Genomic DNA, 18,419 nt, shown 5'->3' on the forward strand with positions numbered 1-18,419 from the left:
AAAATAAGTTATAAGTATATATTGCACAATCTTTACTTATAATAGCCAACAGTTTATAGTAACTATAAATGGGGTATAACCTAGAAAAAATTGTGACTTACTCTGTTATACACTGTAACATATAATATTGCACATCAACTATACTTCAATAAAAAAATAAAGAAAAAATTCAAATTAAAAATAAAATGGAAAAGTTGGAGGAGATCTTGTCATTAAATCTAATGTTTCCTAGGTTTGTTCCATGGAATGAAAGTAATGGATGTTATTAAAGTTAAAGGAGGTGAGAGAATACTTGATCAAATAATTTTGGAAAGAACAGAATCAGACAAATTTCTTTATTTCCCAGAGAGTTTGATGTGCTAAAAGTCTGTGTTTCTTTCAAAATTAGATATAGCACATAGCATTTCCAACCTTATTCATCCAGCAGGCACTTTCATTGTGAAACTAGTATTCTGACTTTGGAAAAGGGCTCAGCTGGTCCATTTTCCTTGCTTTTCCCCTTAATTCTGACCACTTTTAATCCAATGAGAGACAACTTTGTAACTCTGCCTAAGGAATTCAGTGCATAAGGGATTTGTCCCATTTTTTTGAGCAAATTTGTTCTATCATTGGATAGCCTTAATTGTTAGAAATCTTTTGAGTTTTGAGCTGAAATCTGCCTCACAGTCTATGACAGCATGTGTGAGCAAATAGTGGTTGGAAAGAAAAATCTGCCCCATGGCCTAATTTTGTATGGCCCTCAAGCTAAGAATGTCTTTTATGTTTTTTAAAGACTGAAAAAAATAAGAAGAAAAATATGCACAGTGATCATATGTGGCCCACCCAACCTAAAATATTTACAATCTAGACTTTTACAAAGAGGTCTGTAAACCTGTGTTCTAAAGAAGTTGTCGCCAGACCTTTTGATCATGTGCTCTGTGGTAAGCACTCTCTAAGGTAGCCCCAAAAGAGCCCTACATCCTGGAAATTCAAGTCCTGGTATAATGCCTTGCCTTTGAGAAGAGGCTAGATTCAGCAACTCACTTCTATTCTATTCTACTGAACAGACTTGCTGCTATTCTATTTTGCTGAATAGCATATGGCAAAATGATGGAATGCCTCTTCTAAGATTAAGTTCTGAAGACTTTGGCTTCTGACTTGGATACGGTCTCTCCCTCTCTCATTCAGCTGCTCTGAGGAAAGGCACCACATTGCAAGCTACCCTATAAAGTGGCAAGAAGAGAGAAAGGTTTCCAGCAAATAACCAGTAAAGGACTAAGACCTTCAGTCCAACAGTCTTCAAGGGACTGAATTTTACCAATAACTGGGTGAATGAGGTTGAAAAAGATTCTCCTCTAGTTGAGCCATCAAATGTGACCACAGCCCTGGCCAACAGCTTTATTTCAAATTTATAAGAGACCTTGAGCTAGAGACAGCCAGCGAAATTACACCCAGATTCCTGACCCATAAAACCTGTGAGATAATGTTTGCTGTTTTAAGATGTTATGTTCTGGGATAATTGTTACGCAGCAATACATAACTAGCATACACTCCCATTAGTAAAAGTTTTCAGAGCATGCCGTCCCAATATATGTCTTTTTACTCATGAATTATGAACACCTACTACTGCAAATTTTTACTTTAAATACTAGTAAGCTTACATTATTTCCTAATTTTCTGATAGAAAAAAATATGGAAGGATGTTTTAATAACTTGTGATGGGTCTGGACCATGTTAGCTTTGTTTATCCATCCCTTGATCTGCCCACATTTTATGTCTACTTTGGAGAGCACTGTGTAAAGTAACATATAATATCATACTAACACAAATACTCCCCAAAATTATAAACATAGAATTTTATTTTACTGATCACTAAGTCCTTTCAATAGGATCAGATTGTTCCATCTAAAATACTTTATTTGCTCAGAAATATTAGCTCTTCATTCATGTCAGTCATTAGACAGCTCTTCACAGATGTCACCTTGGAAACCTAGACTTAGGTTTGTAGGAGATTTTCACATGCCTAAGAAAGTTTGTTCCTGTCTTAAGGGTTGCTTAGCCACTGATGAGGAATGATAACAGCTGTGGGAAAAGCAATTAGTGTCCATTCTGTCCTGATTGACAATTCTGTAAAATGCCCAGTAGCATTTTCTATGGTTTAACAAAATGGCGACCTTCTGTTTCGGAGTGCCAGGTAGATTGAGTTCTGGGTACGGTTATCATCATGTGGATGCCCCATGTGGCTTCCAATTAGGGAATATGGACTAATTTCACTCCCCAACCAGACTGAAATATAAAAGAGACAGATAAGGCCTTCGCAGTGAGGTATGAACAGAGATTTCAGGCAGGCAGAATACATGAATATCAACTTTTAGGAGTATTCAATTAAAAATGCGAAGGCAGAGCTCTCTGAAAAACTGGGAGGCTCTGGATGAAAGGAGAGAGATTAGTGAGAACCCTGCAATGAATGCACTGTTTTCATACAATGCCCTAATCAGGAGGACAAGTGGCAGTTTTACGAAGCAGTGGGTTTGGAACAATGCCTTTCCCAGGGAAGTAGTCACTACAAAACACGGGCTGCAGTAGGACAATACTGACTTGTCCACGTGAAAGAGAATAATTACTTTAAGAAATTATGTTCGACATCTGGTGAGCATCCTTGGTCCAAAAACAAAAATACTAGAAACTGGAAAGTGGTGGGTTATTTTTCCCTTGGTTTCCAAACTTCCTATTTTTCTCACTGTGCATTTCACATTATCCCAATTATCTAAGTTGGTGCATTAATATAGAAATACTATGATCTTCCATTTTCCCTAATTAAGACTATTAGGAAGACATTTTATGCTCTTATTTTTTTAATGAAATTCAATTTAAAGTCACTGTATCAGATCTTATTAGCTGCTACATTATAACATATAATATTTCAGTGGGGGCAAAGTGCCTAAATCAAAAATTAGATCCAAACTTCAAGAATACAAACTATGATGGTAACATGGTCATGGTCTTTTGCATATATTTCATCCTGTATAAAATAAAACTTCCCTTGTGTCAAGTCTTAATCAAGCGTGTCCCCAGGAAAAATTTTGACATGGAAGACCTGGGAAGACATTTTACCATTTCATCTTTTTAATAATAGAATGTCCAAATTAAAAAGTCCCATATATTTTAAGGAGGGTGTGAGAGGTGAATAAAACAGTTGACCCACGCTACACCATTTCTTTCAAGGAGCAAAATAGGAAAATTTCATTCAGTTAATTCAGGAAGTATATTTAAGTGTTAACTGTATTGTCAGCATGAAACTAATCACAATAGGGTGAGATAACTTACTGGAGAAAGACATCCCCACTGCCCAGCATATAGTAGTTGCTGAATACAGGATCTTTTAAATAAAAGCATCGAGTCTTTACTTTTTTCCCTAAGGGAACCTAGCTGGGATTGGCATTCTCTCGTATAATGTTCACCATACATCTGTGAGGAAGGAAATAAGTGGGCTTTTTTTAACTGAAGTGTAGTTAACTTGTAATGTTGTGTTCGTTTCTGGTGTACAGCATAGTGATTCAGTTATACACATGTGCATTCTTTTTCATATGCTTTTCCATTATGGCTTATTACAGGATATTGAATATGGTTCCCTGTGCTATGCAGTAGGACCTTGTTGTTTATCTATTTTATACATAGTAGTTTGTATCTGCTAATCCCAAACTCTTAATTTATCCATCCCTCATCCTCTTTTCCCCTTTGGTAACTATAAGTTTGTTTTCTATGCCTGTGAGTCAGTTTCCGTTTCCGTTTTGTGAATGAGTTCATTTGTGTCGTGTTTTAGATTCTGCATAAAAGTGATATCGAATGGTCTTTGTCTTTCTCTTTCTGACTTAACTTCATTTGGCATGGTGATCTCTAAGTCCACCCACGTTGCTGCAAATGGTATTATTTCATTCTTTTATGGCTGAGTAGTATTCCATTGTGTATAGATACCACATCTAGGAGGAAATATTTTAAGCTCATTTTGTAAATGAGGAAACCGAGGTTCTAAAACATGAGTTTGCCCAAGGACCGAGAAACAGAGAGTGTGCAACAAGCAATTCAACCCTGCCTGTTTGAATCTGGAGTCTGGGCTATTAACTTGGACTTATTTGCATCTGTCAGCTGCTGATGCTTTGCTTCTCTGAGAGCTAAGGCGTGCCCTCAGTGATCTCCTGCTAGTCCTTCAGTCCTGGACTCTTTAGTATGTCTTTTTCCTTTATCTGTTATTCTCCCTTAGAAGTGTTATAGAACGACAGTTGAGCCTCCTACAGGAAATAGTCCAGCTATAATTACTAAAACTCAAGTAAACGTGTACCCCTAAGACTTGAGGGGAAGCCATATTTCAAATAAAACCTTCAGGGCTGCCTGGCAAGCTGCTTTACATGTACCCAGGGCTCAGAACACCACCACCAGGACAACTGATACTCAGGGATGTTTTCTTTGTCATTGCTGGACAGGAAGGACCTTTCTCAATGATTTTCTGTCACCACTTGAAAGTGGTAAGTTCTATGAACAGTTTAACGGCCAAATAAAGGATTTCTGGATACCCTAGGGAGGAGATTCTCAATTTTGCTGTGCTCCCAGCACATGCTTCGAGGACACACTGGTGTTCAAATTCTCACCAGGGTTCAGAATCGTCTATTTCCCTTGGACCAGCTCACACTGGCAGAGCTCAGCTGAGAGGGAAGATAAAGCATCTTAGGAGGTTGACAATCTGTGTAATATGGAGCCTCGGTTTTATCGTATGGGCATAGAAAGGCTTTTTATTTAAGGTCTAACTTTTTAAGCCTTAATAAATTTGAATCACAGGAACTGTACAGTGGGTAAACATGCCAGAAAATAAAAAATGAGAATTGGGATTCTTCAACTAACAGAGATTGGTTGCTTCATACAGCCAAAGTATCTTGTCTGTTGTCTGTTTCTGTTTTGTTTTTCACAGCATTAAATACTTAAACTATAACATTCTTTCCTGACTCTATTACTCTTGAAGGAGGTACAGCCACTCTTGGCCAACAAGCTTCATCCATCCACCCAGAACTGGATCTAACAGAGAAAACTGGCCGCTCCCAAAAAAATGAAAGTTTGCCAAATGAACCAAAAACAGGAACTTCTAGAAACACCACAGAATTATTCTCACCCAACTTTTCTGTAACGTCTGATTTGTACCCTATCAATAGCCTGCACTGCATCTTTCTGTGACCCGCATGATTATCGGGGTCAGAGATTTAGTCTCTCCACATGCTGGGGTGCCTTTCCTAATCTTTGCGTGTCTGTTCATTGGACACACTAGATGGAGATGATCATAATGAGAGCTAAGAAGTTTTACATCTCAGGGAGTTTGTGTTTTTTTTTTTCAGTTTACAAAATGCTTTCAGATCTATAATTTGATTTGTTCTAAGAACATGCTTTCTACAATGAGGGGAGAAACTTACAGAATTTCAATGCCAAGACTGAGCTGATCAAGGTATTTAAACAGCAGCACTAGGAGCTCTGCCTGGTCTTCTGAACCTTAGGCTAACACTCTTTCCACCTCACCCCCACTAATTAGTCAATTCACTGGCTTGCTGGCAAACACTGAGGCCTCTCGAAGCAGGCAGCATCTGGCAATTCTTGAGAAATGCAGATTCTCCGGCCTCTCTCTAGAAGTGCTGAATTCAGGGATGGGGCCCAGCAATCCACGTTTTAACAAGACCTCTAGGTGAAACTGATGCCTACTGGCATATGCTAAACAAACATCATATGTAATACTATGATTGCCATACAATTTTCCATCATACTCCTTAAGGACCACACAGTATGTTCCTACTTATGGTATCATGAAACCATCCCAGGAATTAATCCGTGTATCAACAGCCTTTATGTTGAGCCGCCAAAAGATCTCAAAGCCACAAGGAGCAGAGTGTATAAAGCTTATCCATACAGTGCGGGTGACATGGTGGTTACTTGTAGCTTCTCTTTCCATTATCCCTACCATTTGCAAATAAAGAATTTGTTTCTTGACATCAAGATCATCCAATTATTCCATTTTGTCAAAGTGAAAAAACCTTTATCCTACCTATGCACATCCTTTCTCCAGGGTCTTCAATTCCTCCTCAGTCTGCCCAGAACTGTTTTTATTCAATTCACAGGCAGTCAGGAGTGGTTACTTCTCCCCACCCCTCGCCCACTTCAGACACTCTGTACACACAAGCCCTTTCAAGGGCTTTATTCCACTGTAGTTTAAAATGTGCATGTCTTAGATTTCATCAAGCTAAAAGAAGGGAGGTGAGGCCCCCATCATATGCGCTGGAACACTTTGTGTTTCTCCTTTCCTGTGCTCATCACACTTCTAATTACTTGTTCAATGTCACTGTCTAATTACTTGTTCCCCACATGTTCCCTAGTAAGACTTTTAGAGGCCCTGAGCTCTGACAGGATAATGGTGTCTCCTCCAACACCATATGGATTTTCAAATTAAGAAAAGAATTAAAACTTTGAAAGAAGTTTAAGATGTCCAGCAAAGTTTTATTTCCCAGCCTGACTGCTTTCAGACTTTACTCTAAATATCACCTACTAAGCTTAATTTTTAATAGAGAGGAGGAGGGTGGCTGCTTTGCTGGTGCCCAACACATGGGTTGGTCTTCGTTTGGGTCATTCAGCACCAGGTCCACATAACTTGTGAGTTTCCTGAGGACCAAATCTGTAACTGTCTTGGTCACAATGTGGTCCTACAATGCCTGAGCTAAGACAGGTTCTTAATAAATGGCTGATGAAAGGATAAGAGAGTGAGCAGATGGAACGGGAAGAAGAGAATCAGGCAGAAAAGGCAAAACGACTGAGAGGGAAGGAGCGGGGAAGGAAAAGAGGTGGGTAGAGAGGGGGAAGGGAGAGAGAACGAGGGAAGAAGGCTAGGAGGAAATAAAACCAGTTGGCTCCTATCTTAATTTTGCTATAGTTTAGGAAAGAGATGTACTGGTTCTAAACTGTCTCATCCATTGTTAGAGCTCCAAGAATTGTCTGTTTCATTATTGCTTAATTCCAGAATAAATGTTGCCCTCATCCTTTTATAGAATTACGAACTATGTCTTTATTTACTTACACGGCACTATTTTCAAATACGTGACAGACCGTTGCTCACGTTGTCTTTGTCACGGAATTAGGGAAATGTAGCATAAGCTTTAAATTTGCAGCTGCTGTCCAATCAGTGAGGAGGGCCCGCCGCGCAGATAGCGCCGTGATACATGCAGTCGGCTATTCAACTGTTACAGTCCTTGGGACTCTTGATGTCTGTCACCCGGGAAAATGAACAGCATTTGTGCTGACAGCTTTTTTCCCCCTCAATTCATCCCTTCCTAATGAATCCATTCCAAACCAAGGCGTGCATTTAAATACATTTTACAAGCCATATCAAAACAGCAATATTAAGAGAATTTGTTGCCAAAAAAAATACCCCGTGTAAATTACAGGGAACTTCCACATGCAATACATTTAGCCAAAATGGGGCCTTTGGATGACATCAATCCCACAAGGTGTCAACACACAGCAATGATATTCAGTCCCTATTTTCTCCTTTTCCTTGATAAGAACAAAAGTATGCTCAGCACAGCATTCAAATTCATCAAATAAGCACCCAAGAACAGATGTATTGCGTAGTCTGAAGTTCAGTAAAGAAGACACATATGCTATGTAAAAAATTCCTATATCTTTAGGTCCCCAGACCCTAATGTGACAAGGATATCATTATCACTAAAGTCATAAAGCCTTTTATAGAGATATTTCCCCCCTTAGCCCTGCTATTTTAATTTGCGCACAGATTTTAGCACAGGCAATTTCCCCCCGCAAGGGTCTTTCACTAATAGAATTATACTATCTTAGCTCAAAATGGCCTTTAGTTCTCAGTCCACTGGACTCAAAAGATTATTTCCTTGTGGTGGAGAGCTTTCCACACCATCCGGGAGCCCACTGTTTTCTGCACCGAACACCCCAATCCTCTGCATCTTTCAAGAGGCTACACAGCTGGGCCCAGCATGAAAAATGACAAGCATTAGAAAACTCCAAGAGTTTATTTTCCTCTGGCTGGGCATCTTGGCTTCTGGACTCCCGTCAATGCCATCAGAACACATGCCTTTCAATAAAAAGTGATCCTAACAGGATTAAATGTAATTTAGAGTCAATAAGGAGAAGTTTGCCATCGGGCAGAATTATAATAGACAGTGTGATCGGAAGGTAGAGGATCTGGAAGGTTTTCAGAGCACATTCTACTGTAAAAATGAAACACGGAGAAGAGAACAAAATTTTCCTTCTCAGCCAAACCATTTCACTAGTTCCATCTTGCATGCAAATCAGTTTATGGTCTATTAAAGTAATAAGAACCGTGTATTGTCATTCACGTAGAGGGGAAAAAAAAAGAGAGACAATGGAAAACACGGTGTTATTTCTACACGGGTCTTCTTTGTTGCCATGCTAGTAGTAAATAAAATGTTTTTGGTTCTGCCTGACTTGGAATCTGAACCCACAAAAGGCACATGGAGCCCAGCACAGAATCCTGTGTTAAGCAGGACACTCCTAAATCACTCAGCAGACAGCAGCTTTAAGAAGGCAGGTGACTCTTCTGGAATGCAGTCCCCCATCCCCGGGGCAGGGTGGATCTGGGAAAGCAAAGGACGAATTGAGCACTGATTGAAACTCTAGCCCAGGGAAGAATACAGTCCACGGCCAGAAGGATGAGCTGCTTTCTTAGAGCTGCCAGTAGGTGCCCTTCACCGAACCACTGCTTCAGTACAAGTGAAAGGAATAAGGAGGCAAGATAGGCTGCAACAAGAGGTGATTGCCTGACATTATTTCCCTGATTTTAGAGTCTTCACACTACTATTAACAGAAAAAAAACAGCGATAGCTGCCACATAATGGACATGGTATTTACCACTGAGTGGAGAGTGTTCTAAGTTATCTTACACGTATCATCTAATTTAAATTCTTACTCCAGTCCTATAAAGGAGGTAGTTTTATTTTAATTCTCACTTTACAGAGGAGGCAAATAGAACCGAGACCTGAGGAAGTCACTGGAGGGTGCACGTTCCGTAAATGCCCGAGCTGCGTCTGACACTATCCACGTCACGTGCTTGACCGCATCTGTGGTTAACCACATCTGTGCTGTTGCTGACCAGAAATGAAGCACTTTTCTCATGGGAATAATTTTTGTTTGGTCAGTGCCACTTCTTGGAAGAGAAACTAGTCTATTAAAAGAGAAATTCAAAAACAAAGCTGCCGGCATGAATGCAGAAGCAAAGAAAATGGTGTTTGGTGTGGACAATGGAAGTCTTAGGAAAGACAGAAACTGCACATCCATGACTTTGTGAAATATGGAAAATCAGCTGAAGCTTTAGAGACCTAGACGATCTTATGCTCAAATGTGGTTTTGCTAAATCATGTGTCACTGAAAATAACTGGGTGCCACGCTTGACTCTGCCATAACCTTATCAGAAAGAATATGAGGTAGCATTTTGATGTCTAGAAACAGACTGGGTTGCCACGCTGACTCCACTACTTACTAGCTCTACGGTTTAGACAAGTTACTTATCTTCTCTCTGCCTCAGTTTACTCATCTGGATAATGGGGGTCATATTTGTAGAATTTACTTCATAATAAAGGATTAAATGAGTCTGTCTACATCTTAAGCTTCCATTGCAAATAAGAATTTGACTACCTAACATCCACTGCACCAGTGATTTATTACACATTTGTAAGTTGCTTAGATATGGCAGATGTCATGCTAAGTACTGGAAGTATTAAGATGAATAAGACCTCAAGTCATGGGCCATCTAGAAGGCAAATAAAAAAACATGTTTGATGGAGATATAACAAATTGGTGATTATAGACCAGAGGTAGCAATTAATTTTTAAATATCTCAAAAGCGTGACAAGTACTTAAAGAGTATTTGTTGCCATGATGCGTTTAAAGCATCACCTAGATGGAGTAATGTGCGGACTTGTCAATTTCTGTCCGTTGAAACATTGTCTCCTTCCAGAGCTACTGCTGACTTACCTGTCATTTCTCCAACACCCAATGACTCACCCTGGCCACTGAAGTTCATCTTTAAAATTAGTTTCTAATAATAAAATAAAACAGAGACTAAGTAAGAAAATTTGAAAGAAATTATAAAGAAGGAAAAAAAACTAGCTGTCATACCACAACCCAGAGAAAGAAAAAAGGAAAAATTGAGACATTAACATGGGTTATTTTTTTTCTTTTGTCTCCATACATGTAGATTATTATATATGTCTACATGTCATATATTCTCTGAATATGTTATTGACTCTTCCCATGCACAATTTTTAAACCTTTTTAGGGGGGAATACTTCAAAAGAGTTGCAAAGGGAGTCCAGAGCATTTCATCTATACTTGGCCCAGCTTCCCCTAAGGGTAACTTCTTACATAACCATGGAGTATTTATCAAAACTAAGAAGTTAACAATGGTAAAGTACTATTAATTAAACTTAAGAATCTATTTGGATGTCCCAGTTTTTCCACTAATGTCCTTTCTTCTGTTCCAGGATTCAACCAAGGGACCATGTTGAATTTCAGTTCTTAAGAACTTTTGATACATTAATTATAATTATACTTCAACTCTTCCTATATGCATTTCCCACCTAACAAGAGGTCTTAACACATCAACTAAATTTTGCTACAAAAAGCTTTCTGTCTGGTTCCTATGTCCCTGATTCTATGCCATCTTTCTACCTGTTGCTTTTAAAGCACCACCATCCTGCCCAGAAATCTTCAACCTTGCTCTAAGAGAAAACCAGAATGTTTTTAAAGAACATTAGAGAATCTTCACATTCTGGTCCCAGCCTGCCCGCTCTCTTCTGGTCTAAATGCTGCCTCCCACCGCCAACAAGTTTTATGCTTTCTACTTCTGTATTTTTACATATACTATTTGTATTACCTTATTTTTATATTATATTATTTTTCCTTGCCCATAGAGTCATATCTGCTCACCTCAGCTAGCCAAGAGTTCTCGCCTCTCTTTTTTTTTCTAATTGAAGTACAGTTGATTTACAACGTGGTGTTAGTTTCTGGTGTACAGCATAGTGGGTCACCTATACACATATAGATATTCTTCTTCATTATAGCTTATTACAAGCTATTGAACACAGTTCCTTGTGCTACACAGCAGGATCTTGTTGCTTATTTTTTACATACAGTAGTTTGTATCTGTTAATTCCAAACTACTAATTTATCCCTCCCCCCACCACTTTCCCCTTTGGTAACCATAAACTTGTTTTCTATGTCTGTGAATCTGTTTCTGTTTTGTAAATAAGTTCATCTGTGTCACTTTTTTAAAACCACAATGAGATATCACCTCACACCAGTTAGAATAGCCATCATTAAAAAGTCCACAAATGATAAATGCTGGAGGGAGTGTGGAGAAAAGGGAACCCTCTTACACTGTTGGTGGGAATAAAATTTGGTGCAGCCACTATGGAAAACAGTATGGAGATTCCTTAAAAAACCAAAAACAGGTTTACCATATATATGATCCAGTAATCCCACTCCTAGGCATATATCCTGAGGAAACTATAATTCAAAAAGAAATATTCACCCCAATGTTCATAGCAGCACTATTTACAATAGCCAATCCATGGAAGCAAACTAAATGTCCAACAACAGATGACTGGATAAAGAAGATGTAGTGTGTGTGTGTGTGTGTGTGTGTGTATATATATAGATGAATACATATATATATAGGATTACTACTCAGCCATAAAAATGAATGAAATGATGTCATTTGCAACAACATGGATGGATCTAGAGATTATTATACTAAGTCAAGTAAGTCAGAGAAATACTAATATTAAATGATATCATTTATATGTAAAATCTTAGTTTTGATTTGCATTTCTCTGACAATTAGCAATATTGAGCATTTTTGCATGTGCTTATTGGCCAATCTGTATGTCTTCACTGGAGAAATGTGTTTCAGTCTTCTGTCCATTTTTTGATTAGATTGCTTTTTTTTTCCTTATTGAGCTGCATGAGCTGTTTGTATATTCTGGAAGTTAAGCCCTTGTCAGTCGCATTGTTAACAAATATTTTCTCCCAGTCTGTAGGTTATCTTTTCGTTTTGTTTATGGTTTCCTTTGCTGTGCAAAGGCTTATAAGTTCAATTAGGTCCCATTTGTTTGTTTTGTTTCTATTGCCTTGGGAGCTTGGCCTAGGAAAAACATTGCTACAATTATGTTAGAGAATGTTTTGCCTATGTTTCCTTCTAGGATATTTATGGTGTCCTGTCTTATGTTTAAGTCTTTAAGCCATTTTGAGTTTGTTTTTGTGTATGGTGTGAGGGAGTGTTCTAGCTTCATTGATTTACACTCTCCGCTCTTAACATCTGGAAAATTCACCTGGCATAGTTTGTTATTTCATGTCTCTATCCAAGTTCTCTAACCAGACCATGAGCTTCTTTGGAGTACAGTCCTGCCTGCAGTATTGCACCTCTACAATGTATTGCACAGTTTAGTTTAATAAATTGTGTACTGATTAGGCTGCTGGAAACCTTCGAGTCTAATGATTATAAAAATAATGGCAACTTTCAGTTTCCAGTCCAATATGTAAGGAGCTTGCAAGTCATTGCTCCAGTCCTAAGGACAAAAAGAAAGCTAAGCAAGCTGATAATTAAAATTCTTCTTAGATCTGTTAAAGACTGAGGCCCCAGGGGAAAATGCTACCACAAAAACTGAAGAGACAGTGAATCCCAAGCTACCAGAGCAGAAGCCTCTGCAGGAACCAGAAACAGTGAGCAAGTTTGAAAGTTAAACATAACAGCTCACACTCCTCGAGCCCAGCTGCTCTGAACATATTACATCTATCAGCTTATTTATCTTTCACAACAGCCTTGTGAGGAGCCCATTTTACAGACAGGGAAACTGAGGTACAGGGATGCTTAGTAAGTCGCTTAATGTCCCTTAGCTAGTACATGTCAGAGCCAGGATTTAAATGCAGGTGAACTGACTCCAGAGTCCGTGTTCTTAATGATTCCACTACATTTGTCATGCCAGGTACACATATCACTCAGGCAAGGTCAGATGAGCCAGTCACAGGTCCAGTGACACATAGCACTGGGAAAGCCTGGGACAACAGGCTCTGTTTACTCTGCACAAGAGCCGCTCACTAACCTTCACCATTGGGAACCTAACCCACCACTTCCACTGCCCCTCCATCTCACCAACTGCTGCAATTTATAAGGTTTCTTCTCCCCTTGTACTGCTGTGACTCATAGTTCTAAAGGCCACCATAAAGTGTCTCTATGTCACAATGTCTTCTAATTTCATTCTTTGGGGCGCATCACGCTTTGTGCTCTGTACTATATCCCTCTCGGGACAACTAGAGCCTAAAATATTGTGATCACTGATGAATATGCGTTCTCCAGGTAAGGCGTCTTGCTAGTAATTAGACAGCATTAATCCCATCAGCTCTGATTTACTCTGCTCTCTCAGTAACGCACTTCAGTCTTCTGCTTTCTACTCAGCACTGAGCAATACAACTGGTGCTTAAGGATTATCGGATAAATCTACTTTTTGGTCAATCAGTACTGGGGAATTTTTTCAATATATTACAAATGTATTCATTATTCCCTCTTTCATGAAAATAATTAAAAACTACAGGCTGAACACAAATTCCCAGACCACAAAAGTCTGACTGGCACTCCATCGCCAAGCACCAATGTTGCTGGCATCTTAGTTCATGGCTTTCTTAATAAGAACTCGTACTTTCTTGTTCAATAAAGGGCTTTAGTGGACATTTCCTGGTGGTGTTCACAGGAGTTATAAAACTAAAGCCCTATCAAAAAGTAACATGAAGAAAATAACATCAAAATTGTTGCTTTCTGCATGTTTTTAGCAATTCAGAACTGACTTGCCCTAAAATGAAAACTATCAAAAAAAAAAAACCAATACTTTAAAAATGATCCCCAGGATGTTAATAACATGTGCTCACAATCCCTTTTAAAGGAAAATCAAAGAAGGAAGGTAGAGAGAAATACAAGTAGATCCAATCCATCACGGTCATACCCAAGTTTCTCCTTAGATAAAACAGACATAAAATACGCGCTGTACAAGCCCCAGATGAGCTTCAAGACATCTAAGTACAGTATCTATGGATTTTTAAGTATAATTAACAACTCCTGCTTTTCCGTTGAAAGAATCCAAGTTCTGTTTTCTTGACGGGCAAAAGCCAATCAATTTTGTTCTCAAATGCTAATACAAGCAATTAGAAATAACATTAATTAAAATACTGTTGGGGCTGTTAGGGTTTTGGATGGTAGATTTTTTTTTTTTTGTCCTCACCCTAACCTCCTGGCAGTTCTAATTTGCAGAGCTAACAAGGGAAGCACCCTTTGTTTGATTCATCACAGGGACAAAGAGCCAGCCTTTAAAACACAGAAGAGAACCACGCAAGGCCACCGCGCTGTGAGGCAGCCCGGGCGCTGCAGCTAGATTGTTTGTTTCACCTGGTACCAAATGTGACAGATCGTTTTACTTACAGCACGAATATTAATTTTCTGGTTTTGGTAACGAAAATACAGTGCTCATTTGTATTGCTGTAAAACTTGTAAATACGCCCTGTAGAATAAGTAATATTCAAAGCAACATCCTAATTAAAAGGAAAACTCAGTTGTCTTGCAAGATAATGTAAGGAGGACACATAAATTGTAAATAAGATGCATGGTAAAAATGAAAAAGACAGGCTGGATAGGAGAGGAATGAAATAAGATTTGGAAATGTGCTTTTTAAATGAACACAAATTGTGAGATAATGTCTCATTGAACAATAAAAATAACAAACCAGTGGTAAAGATGTAATAGAATTTCCTATGTATACCATTTTAATCTTAATATAATTTTCCCCAGTGCATCCAGATTATTGAACTACTATGACCGTTTCTTTCTCACTTGATTCAAAGTTACTGAGAGACCGTGCTTTGTTGTAAGTAATTCCCCAATTATGAATATGAAAATGATCCAGAAATTGACCAGTGTTTTTTAAAAATGACAAAGTGTCTGCTCAGAGCCAAAGCCTTAGGAGACTGGCAAAGTAAGTGCAGAGTCCTCAGCCAATCAGGAGAATACAGAAAACCACCTTCCCCATGTCCTCCTGCATGAAGTAACTCCCCACCCTTGTTTCTTTCTTCCTTGTTCAAAAAAATGCAGAGAAGCCTTCCATGGCACCCCAACGTCCACTGTGCTGGGCAGAGAACAGAACTGAAGACAAAGAGGTGCCAGGTACAGTAAACAAGCACTGATGTAAATTGAGGAAGATGCACATCAGTGTGGCCTCAGTTTCTCCATTTGCAAAATGGGGGTAATAGTACTCTTTGCTTCAAGCCTGATATACACATGAATGTTTAGTAAATACCACCTGAGTCTGGGAGCAACATAAGTGTCCATCAATAAATGAATGGCTAAAGAAGATGCAGTATATATACACAAAGGAATATTACTTGGCCATAAAAAAGAATGAAAAATTTCCACCAATGTTCTTATAGATCTTTAATATTTAAAAATACTCAAAAGTAGAGACCATGCTCTGCTTAGTATTTTGCTTTTAATTTGGTGTCACTTTAGAGTAGGAATCCAATTTCTGATAAACATCAACCCTCAAATACTTTTCGTCATTCACAATCGCATTCATTTTATTAATTTGTTATTTTCCAAAAGTGCATCAGGCAAGAGAAAGATGTAACTGTTCATGCATAGATGAAATATGTGCCAAATACATCAACAAATCCATTTTATTAGGTAGGTTATCAATTAATCCCTTTGGTGAACAGAATGTATAACTATGTAACATGACTAATTTCTAATTTTGATTTTTATACTAGATTAAATGTAGGAAGTTAGGGACCACATGACAATGGATCTACTAAAGCAAACAACAGCTTATGTGATTGGAAAAAATAGGATCAGAAACAAGTATTCTTATAATAAGTGGTCTGCTGTTAGAGTTGCAAATCGTGAGTGTGCTGTCTTTATGATTTTGCCTTATTTTTTCCAGAAAAATTCTAAGGATTAACACTGAAGTTTCCAAGTCCATTTGATTTCTTAATATAAAAATTAATTTTGGTGATTTTCTACTTTGTTTTTTTTAAAGGCTCATTGATCAAAATCCACATAGAGTAAGAGCCATCATTAAATATTCAGGCATCACATATTCAGACTTTGTGATCATGGGTCATCTGGTAGGATGTATTGATTCCCAAGGCAACCTGAGGTTGTCTGAGGGAACTCCAGAGCAGATTTCCCTTCAGAGAGCAGAGCAGAAGCCTCTTCTCCAGGTGATACTGCTCAGCCATCTCTTCTACTGACCTCCCTCCAGACCATTGTTTCGGATGATCTTAGCATACTCCTTGGCTGATGTGTAAGGGACTCGGGGTCTAGCTGGATCTTCAAAATCAATGTGGAAGAGACCAAACCGGCTGCTGTACCCCTTGTTCCACTCAAAGTTATCCAGAAGAGACCATGCACAATATACTTGAAGATTGACTTTATCAAGTTGGATAGCTGAAATTCAAAAAAACCCAAAAAATTACCATTTCCCAGAAGGTTTTATGAGAATACAGACAAAACCATCCATGACTAGTGTGGGTGGGTATCTTTCTCCTTCAGAGGATCACAGTGGGAACAGAAAAACACCTTGTCTCAATCCCTTTTTTCCAAGCTTCTGTTTCAACCAAGCAGGGGCTTCACGCAAGAAGTTAAATTACATAATTCTAAATATTTGGTTAGTCATTCATTTTGACATTCATTTTATTAATTCATTCATTTACTCAATACACGTATCTTTTCAATACCTACTACTTTTTCAGACACAAAGAAACACAAACACACACACACACACACACACAGAATTCTCCCTGTACCATAAAATTGTACTGAGTAAAAACACTACCCAGATTCTAAACACAACTTCCAGACAATCCAGAAAGCCCCATTTTTAAATTAGAAAAAGTGATAATAACACAGCTGAGGAAGCCCCAGCACTTACCTTGTGTCCCCATGACCTAGTCAAGGTATCTCTCTTAATTCTGGAAATAGAACTTCCAGAATGAAAAGCGTCAGCACAGAGGTCTGGCTGTGTCTTTAGTCCCACACTGGGTAGGCACTGAAATGCTACAGCATCTCCTCTGCCCCACATGTAAACTCAGAGTGGTGCTTAAGCCCTCTAAGAGCCAAAGCAATAGACCCCCTCCCCTCCACAAGCGCAGATGCACAAAGTGTGGAGAATTCTCCAAGTAGTTTCGCACTGATTTCTATCACTTTAGTCAGGGAATTGAGCACATTTTTTGTTAGTATTTTAAGTCTGGCCAAACTCTGAGGTTGTGTGAGTCTTTGCCTTGAACATTTTCTTTTTTAAAACCATACCAAGTATACAGATTGGCTGATACAAACTGCTATGTACAGAAGAGATAAATAACAAGGTCCTCCTATATAGCACAGGGAATGATATTCAATGTTTTGTAGTAATCTGTAATGAAAAAGAATATGTGTGTGTATATATATATATATGTATATATATGTATATGTGTGTGTGTGTATATAACTGAACCACTGTGCTATACATCAGAGACTAACAGCACTATAAATCAAAAAATAAAAATAAAATTATAACACTATAACAAGTAAACTTAATCTATGGGATGCACTGATACCTGTTTCATGGTGCATAAATTAAGTTAAAAGGCAAGTTTTCCTTATGAGATAGATATATTCCTAAATAAGCTTGGGGAAAATGAGCTTTTATATAATAATTCGAATTTTCGTTTTACTAGGGATTGCTCCTCAACCCAAATGACTCCTCTAGCTGCAGCACAGCAAGACCCACCTTTTAATTTTTTCTGTTATAAGTCTGTATTTCTCAGATATTTCAAAAGAGCTATACCCATATACCACTATACATGTGTTGATCTCCAAATCTTCTTGGAATTTTTTTGCCTATGGATATTCCATAGATGAAAGTTTTCTGACAGGTTAATTGATGCATAACCCCTCTACCTTTGTGCACAGAGCACACAAAGTGTTTTACTTGGAAAAAAGCCTTATGAGTGGCCTCAAGGCAGGAACTGAGCCAAGCTGGATTGGCTCGTTTTAAATAAAGTACTTTCAGAAAATGAAATATATACTATTTGAGCACATCAAGCTTTGCAGGAATTAAAACATTTACTAGGTATTCCTTCTTCTACCTGTCCACCTGGCCACGTGTATCTCCCCTCCTCACTGTCAACCTCAATCTGCAAAATACCAATATTTTAAATGATCTTTTAAATTTTAATTTCTGGATAGCATATGTCTAAGAATGAAAATAACCAAAACCAAATACCAGGCCAGAAAAATAACAATCTTTTTTGACTGTCTTGTAATTCAATCTGGGAACATGTGAGATTCT

General features: G+C 38.4%; 1 protein-coding gene across 7 annotated transcripts in view; it reads right to left on the minus strand.

Moving 5' to 3' along the window:
• LOC102526703 (cytosolic beta-glucosidase) overlaps positions 1 to 18,419 on the minus strand; it is a 161,123-nt gene that overhangs the window by 42,713 nt on the left and 99,991 nt on the right. For 3 of the 7 annotated variants that reach the window (XM_072945730.1, XM_006207015.4, XM_072945703.1), the window contains one exon: positions 15,751 to 16,537. The exons of 3 other annotated variants lie outside the window; for them this stretch is intronic. In XM_072945730.1, the coding sequence (XP_072801831.1) occupies positions 16,322 to 16,537 (216 nt within the window). In that variant the 3' untranslated portion in view covers positions 15,751 to 16,321. Of the gene's footprint in view, positions 1 to 10,041; positions 10,091 to 15,750; positions 16,538 to 18,419 lie in introns of those variants that run through there. One more of the 7 variants, XM_072945740.1, reaches the window with a different exon arrangement.

Source organism: Vicugna pacos, chromosome 2 (assembly GCF_048564905.1).
Source record: "Vicugna pacos chromosome 2, VicPac4, whole genome shotgun sequence".
Taxonomy (NCBI): domain Eukaryota; kingdom Metazoa; phylum Chordata; class Mammalia; order Artiodactyla; family Camelidae; genus Vicugna; species Vicugna pacos.